This window comes from Phaenicophaeus curvirostris, chromosome 8, assembly GCF_032191515.1.
Source record: "Phaenicophaeus curvirostris isolate KB17595 chromosome 8, BPBGC_Pcur_1.0, whole genome shotgun sequence".
NCBI lineage: Eukaryota > Metazoa > Chordata > Aves > Cuculiformes > Cuculidae > Phaenicophaeus > Phaenicophaeus curvirostris.
In genome coordinates, this window is record NC_091399.1 from 32,906,400 (window position 1) to 32,914,663 (window position 8,264).

Sequence of the window (8,264 nt, forward strand, 5' to 3'; positions counted from 1 at the left end):
ACTGATAGGGTGGCCATATCTGTGTGCACATTCAGGCCTTGCAGTTTCTCAAGCACTGATGCCAAAGACATCAGTGCTAGTTGGCTGGAGCGATAGCTCAGTGATTTGGAGTGAGATGCTACTGCTCTGATTAGTTGAAAAAGCACTGATAACAGGAAGCAAGCTGAGGAAGGTTTTCTTTCTTCAGGAGTTAACTTTCCTTTCACTTTCTTTTTTTTTTTTCTTTTTCCCTATCAGTGTTTTGGTGCAGCGTGGTTTTCTGGGTTTGGGGGTTATTTTTTTAATCTGCTTATGGAGAGTCAAAGCTGCTCCGTACTCCTTATTTGACATCTGTTTGACAGCCATAACTACTGACTGAAGACGTGTGCCCTTTAAAAGATATATGAAGTTAAATCTTTATTTGGGAGTTATTACAGCAAAATGATCCATTGGAGTATTCAGAAATGCAGTCTTAAGGCAAGGAGCTAAGTACACAGAATGCAGTCATAAAAATAATCCTGAGGAATCAGTGGCTCCTCTTCAGTCCTCCTTTACTTCCAAAAAATCAAGAGGAAGCTAGGAAGCATTATTTGCCGATGAAACGAGGTGGTCGTTTCTCCCTGAAGGCAGCCATCCCTTCCTGACGGTCTTTTGTGGGAATATTCTGTATTTAAAAAACAAAAAAGCATCTTTTTTATTGACAAATCTGATGTGTTTAAGTGCTGATGATGTGGTTTTAAGTGCTGACTAATTGGGCAGTAGTGGTCTAAAACTAAGGTTGCTTTTCTTTCATTGATGCATTAAGTTTCACCTTCCACATTTTTGCAAAGAGAATAAAGAGACTGGATTGTAATATAGATCAGAAGGAAAGCATCAAAGACAAGGACCACAGAACAGCGAACTGTACAGGAATAGAGTTTTCTACAAATTTAATACTTTACCATCTTAGGATACACAAAAAGGCGTGCTAGTTACACTGTTCCATTAGCCAAGAAAGGCGATTGCTCTCAAAACTTGTCACAAAGACTGACTACAGAAGAATTAGGGTTTTTTTCAATTTGTTAAACCTAAAATAGTTTGTGAGCTCATCCTGTAACTAACATTGTTGAAACTCAGAATATACGATCAGTTTAGGCAGAAGAGTATTTAAGGAAGGACTCCAGCCGCAGGCAGAGAGGTAGCTATACATGATGCAACAATTAATATTCTGAAATGGACATACGGAACTGCACTCAACTATGCTCTCAAAGCTTTCAATTTAAATGTTAGTGTCCCCTAGAGAAAACACACGAGGACGCTGTGAATACTTGGCTTTAGAAAATGCACCATTGTTCCTTTCAAAAATGTGTTCTGAAGGTATCCTACCTGGGCATAACACATTCCCTCAATAGCCATCCCTGATGCGATGTCAACCTGGGGATGAGAGGGAAGGAGTGAGATTTGTCAGAAGTTCAGCCCTCAAATCAACCAACATTCACTCCTAGTGAGTGACTTTCACTCCTGTATTAGAACTACACGGTTAGCAGCTAGTAGTTAGTAGGAAAAATATCCTGCCATATTAATTTAAAGGAAATACTTAAACCCCCCCAAATGGTTTAAATGCCTTGTCTAAACAAGGATTATGACTCATCTGTTCTCAACACTTTCACTGTAGTAATTTAAGAACCACCTCCCTCCTTCCTTTACTTCAGTATTTAAAAAAAAAATTACCTCCATTCCTCTGTTTATTGCCAGTTTTCCCATTTTCACAGCAAACGGAGCCTACATTAAAAACAACCAACACACATTTAAAAATAAAGCTACATCAGTTCATAGAAGTCTCACAACACCGTTATCCTAGCTCCAAATGACATTTTAGTCTATAGAAATTTCCAGTGAGTTAATAATTAAACAAACAAACAGTTTGGCATTATTTACAGTTAACAGAGAGACGTGATGCAAGGTTTCAGCATCTCCTGCAGGTCTGTGTAACTACAACTGAGAGGTAAAACTGCCCTACAGGTTAAGCAGTTGAATGTTAACACTTGTTCCTACAGAAACTGCATTCACATAAAAGGACAGTTAAGAGACTGAAACACCAACACTAGGAACCACAACTTTAATATTTCTAGAAAGGCATTTCAATTGTTCCATTTGCTGTCTTAAGGAAAGCAGAAATGTTGTCTTTACATTGACTATGTGCATAGTGCACCTACCTGAGGAAGGATTTCTTTAGCCAAAGCTAATGCTCTCTGGTAAGCTGCATCTCCCTCGTTGTTTTGTGGCACTGAGTGATTTACTAATCCCATTGAGAAGGCTTCTTGTCCGTCAACCTGTCTACCAGTGAAAATGAGCTCCTTTGCAAGACCAATTCCAACACATCTGGGCAGGCGCTGGGTTCCACCTTGTGACAATAGCAAAAAAACCCAACTTTCCATTTCTGAGAAGTGCCCCAAATTCCAATAGTATGTTGTCTCCTTATATAACAAGGAGGACTGAAAAATAAAGGGATCGTGTGTTTCTTTAATAACTACAAGCTGAATATGTCAAGATTTTGCAAAGCATTGGAGAAATTTCAACGTCCTTTTCAAGTGTTTTGATGAACAGGAAAAGGTGTAAAGGGACTTTCCTCATTCAAAGCAAGTCGTGAGTCAGAGCTTGGAACAGAACTCTTGATTTATAGATTTCTTGTGTCACTGTAAGATGCTACTTCTAATTTACACTCAAAACACTTCCAAGTGCTCTAATGGCAAAATGTTTACTATGCAGCTAAGACAGTAAGAGACAAGATTTAATAAAGGTTACCTGCTCCAGGAAGAAGCCCTCTTGTGGTCTCAATAAGACCCATTTTAGCCGATGAAGCTATTAAAAATAAATAAATACAGGGTTTAGTTCCTTTTTGATCTCTAGAACTACAAATTTTCTGCACTGAATGGATTAATAAATCTACAAACTGTCAATACTGAACTGGAACTCCATTTCTCCAGGTAGCCAGAAAGTCTTACTACTACAGTGCTTAATCAACATCTAATTCAAATCAAATAAGGGATGTGTAGTATGTCTGCTTACCCCTAATGGAGACATTTTATCTAAAAAATGAACCTTGGGTCCATAATGGATAAAAGAATGGAAACAGAAGGAAGAATTCTTCCAGTCCAAACTGATTTAAATAGGGAAGGTTAGATCCCTCCAGTGCTGATCCAATATTACACGATACTAACTATTCAATTCTACCAATAGTTTTCTAAAGGAATCCTAATCTTGTCTAAAAACAGGCGTTACTTTTTATGGTAGAAAACTGCCTTCCCAATAGCAACTAAATGCCACAATTTCTGGACAAATGCCTATTCATTTCCTGAACTGTGTAAGTTCCTCTCTTAGCCTACTGGATTCCACTAACAGTCAGCTATCATACGTGTCACTTCTCTTTAAAATATACCACTGATTACAAAAAGAATCCTAAATTAAGCAACACACAAACCTGCTACTCGAAGGTCACAAGCTAACGCCAGTTCTAGTCCACCTCCCAAAGCGTAACCATCGATTGCAGCAATTGTGGGTACGGGCAGTGCAGCTAGAGAAGACAACACAGATTATACAGCTGTGTTCCAGCAGTGGTGTTCCACCAGTTCTTTTCCACTCACTTCTGGAACTTAAATGCTTAAATTCTAAAGCTTTTAGTAGTTCTCAAATTCAAAAATTGCACAAGAATTCTTCATCTTCTGCCACAAACGTTCTGTCTCTAAACAGCAGCAGCTGTCCTTTTGCACTTCTCTCTTCTTTGAAAAAAAAAATGCAAAACATTCTTGCATGCAAAGCAGCGTGCAAATACAAAGTACTGCAACATAAACAGGATGAATTATCTCCTTGCAAATGTATGATGTGAACATCCAGCTGTTGCAGTTTAGCAGTCAAAGACACTTTCCCTAGTCCCAATTACAAGGATTGGCTTTTTCGGTGCTTTTGTTAGCCAAGGCTCCTGAACTTAGTAAACACTGTTGTCATCTCCTAGCTGAGGAACCCGAGGTACATGGAGATCAGCTGCTTGATTAGATACCTTTTCAAATACTCAGGGAGCTGGAAGTGGATTTCAGACGTGTGCTAGTTCTGTGCTGTAACTACCTCAGCCCAGCTGCTTCTGTGGTTTGTGGCACAGGGTCATTCTCTCTACATCGTTGTTTGTTTTTAATTACTGCAATTCTGATTGGTGTTTTAGTCAGATTTCACTTTGCTATTCCTCTCCTGTGACAGCAGAATAATTCATAAATAGGGGAAGAAAATCAATTGCAGAAGTCCACATTCCTTTTGCAAAAAAAAAAATAAAAATGAGTCCAGGGGACAGAACTGTAGGAACAAACCTGTCATTCAACAAATCCATTTAGTAAAACCACTCAGATATCCAAATCCATGTTCTTAGGTCATTGCCACATCATGAATGCTTCTGAGCATGTATTGAGCACGGGGCAGCCAACATTGCTCCTTTTGTCTAGCACCATCTCCAAGGATTACATAGAACTGTATAGAAAATGTTTTCTTATAGCAAGTACTTATTATATGCATGGCTGCGTGCTGCTCCTCATCACGGAAAACGCAGTACTGAAAGGCATCGTGTCCTTGGAGTGGCAGCAGGATAGCTCGTATTTAATTCTAATCAGATCATTGTTGCAGGCATAAGAAGGAGTCATTTGGGAGACTACTCCTAAATGGACAACCTGCTGGGTCCAGCACCCTTCTCCTCCTGCAACATTTCTCAATGTCTCAGTACAGGTCATCTAGAACAAAATTTGCAACTGAGATAATAGTTTACCTATTTCATCCATGAGATTTCTCAGCCTTTTAACAAAGTGTTCAACTTCGGCATCATCCATCTTGGCACGTTCCTTTAAGTCTGCACCTAAATATAGGAGAAAAAGGTTAGAATCCAGGAAGAGGGGAAAAGACATGTGAATGGTGTTCTCCCCATCCCTCTCGGAGGCCAGATCATTTCAGAAGTCCTGAAATACAGTGTTCTGGCTAAGTAAGGTCAGTGGAAGTTGGAGTGTGGACATGTGGGCTGGAGCAGCGGCTAGGGTGCTCCTCTGTGCCCTTCCAACAGATTTCACAGAGAAGCACCAACGGCTTTATGTAAGGATGATAATCCATAAACTGGAAAACAAGGGCTCCAATACCAGAAGCACTTGGGCTTGAAGATGGTTATAAATGGAAAACAAACAGTAGCACCATGCAGGCTGTGTGGCTCACTCCATCACGCATCTTCACCACTGAAGCCAAGCAGAAGGCACACAAAAGAGAGAACATGTTTGGCAATTTGCTACACAAAAGCCAACCCATTTTTGTTTTAGCAGGCATTTCCAATTGCTTTTCTGCACGATATGATCAGCAAACAGCCCTAAGAGCCTTCAATTATTTTAGCAATAGTCTGCAGAGCCTTTTAACTTACCAGCACAAAATACCCCTTTCACCTCACTCTTGAACACTACCACCCGGACCTTCTCATCAAAGCGGAGCTGTTCCAGAGCGCTGAACAGCTAAGAGGGAGGGAGTACAAACAAGAGAAGAAAAACTTTAAGCACATGTATGTATAAACCTAAATTAGAGCAAGCTCTTAATCTATGACAAAAGTTTTGTTTCTTCTTCCCCTTGCAGGTGCCAGGAGGAGCCAGCAGGATCCTTCCATGACAGCCTCAGAATGATACATTTCCCCATCTCTTTTATTCTTCCACTCAGAAATGAACCTCTGCTGTATCCTGAACTCCCCTTCCTGTCCAGGCACATGCCAGAGTATGTTTTTCTTGCAATTATGCAAATGAGGATGTTATTTTGCATCTGAGTTGGCTAACTTGTATCACTCCAGTATCTCTGTCCAGTCCACATCTGAAGCTACTGCAGTAGACACATCACAATCTCTTTTTCTTCAGGCTAATCTGCTGTGCCCCAGTGCAGTCTCCCACTGACTTTAACCTAGAGATACAGGTTCTGTTTCAGATTTCCCACCACCTTTCCTACTGCATTTAGTTATCGATTATGATTCCCAATACGTTTACAGGCCAGGCCCATACTCACTTCATTTACAAATACTTTTCCCAATGAATTTCTCGCGTGGGGTCGGTTCATTAGGATTTCAGCAATACCTTAGTAATAGGAGACAATTTCAGTTATACTTCATTTAATTCTGTGACACAGTAATTCAACTGGGAACAATATCTGCATATGCTACATCTTCTCTTTCCTGAAAATGCATATAAAGTATATTCTCAAACAATCAGTTATTTTAAAAGTGGAGGTGATAGACCGTGTATACTAAACCCATTATGCAGGACAACTACAAAATCCAGTAGCACTGCAAAACGTATAAATAACCAGCCTTTTAAAAAAAGCACATGACATCCAATAATACGTCTTGGAGTCACTGGAGGCATGGGGAAAAAACCCAATCAATCCACCCTAGGTTTCCATTTTGAATGCTACTTCCCTTTTTAATATACAGTCTTACTGTGTTCAAGTATTTTCCTTAAGGAAGAAAACCATCCTCTTGGGATTGCTGTTTGCATGAGAATAGCACGAACGCTCCATTTGTGTTTCAGAACCATTTTGAAATTGCAACTCCATTTAATTGAAAGTTAATAAGCGCATCAGTGGAAAGGACTTCACCCGAAGTTCCTAAGTCCAAGTGGTAAAATAAGACCACAACATCTACCTACTTCTTCCTTGCACTTATATTTGTAAATCATTATCCAATGGTTTCTGCACAGTTTGGAGTTTCCTTGGCTGGGCTTCTGCTCCCTTCCCAGGCCCAAACACTGTAAGATGCTGTTGCTGCTGTTGCAGGTGCAAAGATGCACCTTGCATCTCTCGTGCACAGCCCTTTTGCCCTGCTAGATCTCTGCCTTTATTCCTCTGCTGATGTCAGGGGAAGAGGTGACACAAGAGGTGTGTCACACAGGAACAAAGATACAGGTAACAGCAGGCACGGGCCAACCATGGAAATTCCCAGTTCTGGAAACAGCATTGGTGTATACATAACTAACAAAACCATCAAGAACTGCTTGTAAGCTCTTCTAACGTTTACCACTGCCAGAAATTAACTCCACTGGGAGTCTGAACTCAAACTCCAGTCGCTCAGTGACTCTCGCGCACAGACGGGCACGGACATGCCCAGGTCCTGCCCCACCTTCAGGTCTGTCTGTGACCCACAGTGGGTACCGCGATACACCTCAGCTTTATAAAAAAGGCATTTCTCTTTCTCTTTGGCAGCTGGACTCTTGAGAAAAACATAAAGACAAAGGAATAGCCCCTAAAAGCAAAGAAGCGACAAGCAACTGGCCCACTATGGGTGCTGCCAGTTGCCTTTGGGGCCAGAGGGGAGTGGAGCGAGGGTGGGGACCCGGGGGGGGACACGGCAGGTGGGGCTTGGGGGGTGACACAGGGTAAGAGAGATGGGGCGGACAGGGCAGGAGGGCTGGGGGGGACACATACACAGGGCAGGGAGGGCTTGCGGGGGTGACAAGGGCTAGGAGGGCTGGGGACACACACATACACATGGCAGGGGAGGCTTGGGGGGGTTACACGGGGCAGGAGGGATGGGGGGGTCACATACACAGGGCAGGAGGGATGGGGGGGACAGGGCAGGAGGGATGGGGGGGACATACATAGGGCGGGGGGGCTGGGGGGGTGACACACACACGCGGGCTCGCCTCAGCGCCAGGGCCCCATGCCCGGCCCCGCAGGCCCCGCCGCACTCACCGCCGGCCCCGCCGCCCACCAGCACCTGGGCGCCCCGCGCGGGGACGGCGGGGGACGCGGGGATCTCGGCCCCGCGCAGCAGCGCCCGCCCCAGCCCCAGCCCCAGCCCCAGCCGCAGCATGGCGAGCGGCGGCCACGCCTCGCCCAGCGCCGCGTCACGGGTCAAGGGTCCCCGCGGCGCCTCGGGCCCGGCGGCGGCGGCTGGAGGGGCGGCAGCGGCCACAGCGGGGGCTGCAGGGGCAGGGCGAGAAGCAGGAGGAGCAGCAGCGGGGGTAACAGCGGGTGCGGGAGCAGGAGGGGCAGAGGCGGGGGCAGGGTCAAGGGCAGCAGGAGGGGCAGCAGCAGCAGGAGGGGCAGGAGTGGCAGGAGAAGCAGCAGGAGGAGAAGCAGGAGGGGCAGCAGGAGCAGGAGGGGCAGCAGGAGCAGGAGGGGCAGCAGGAGGGGCAGCAGGAGGGGCAGCAGGAGGGGCAGGAGTGGCAGCAGGAGGAGAAGCAGCAGGGGCAGCAGCAGCAGGAGGGGCAGGAGCAGGAGGGGCAGGAGTGGCAGGGGCAGCAGCAGCAGGA

The 8,264-nt window shown here is 44.6% G+C and overlaps 1 protein-coding gene across 2 annotated transcripts; it reads right to left on the reverse strand.

Moving 5' to 3' along the window:
- Positions 1-370: 370 nt before the first annotated feature.
- Positions 371-7,808, reverse strand: ECHDC2 (enoyl-CoA hydratase domain containing 2). 2 transcript variants are annotated; one of them, XM_069863162.1, is made up of 10 exons: positions 7,702-7,808; positions 6,022-6,089; positions 5,399-5,486; positions 4,766-4,852; positions 3,440-3,532; positions 2,764-2,820; positions 2,175-2,362; positions 1,690-1,740; positions 1,345-1,392; positions 371-643 (listed from the first exon to the last, which is right to left on the reverse strand). In XM_069863162.1, the coding sequence occupies exons 2-10, from the start codon at positions 6,070-6,072 to the stop codon at positions 566-568; spliced, it is 741 nt and encodes a 246-aa protein (XP_069719263.1). In that variant the 5' UTR covers positions 6,073-6,089; positions 7,702-7,808; the 3' UTR covers positions 371-565. The 2 variants fall into 2 exon arrangements, with proteins under 2 accessions (XP_069719263.1, XP_069719264.1); XM_069863163.1 differs by lacking the exon at positions 3,440-3,532.
- Between the last annotated feature and the right edge of the window lie 456 nt (positions 7,809-8,264).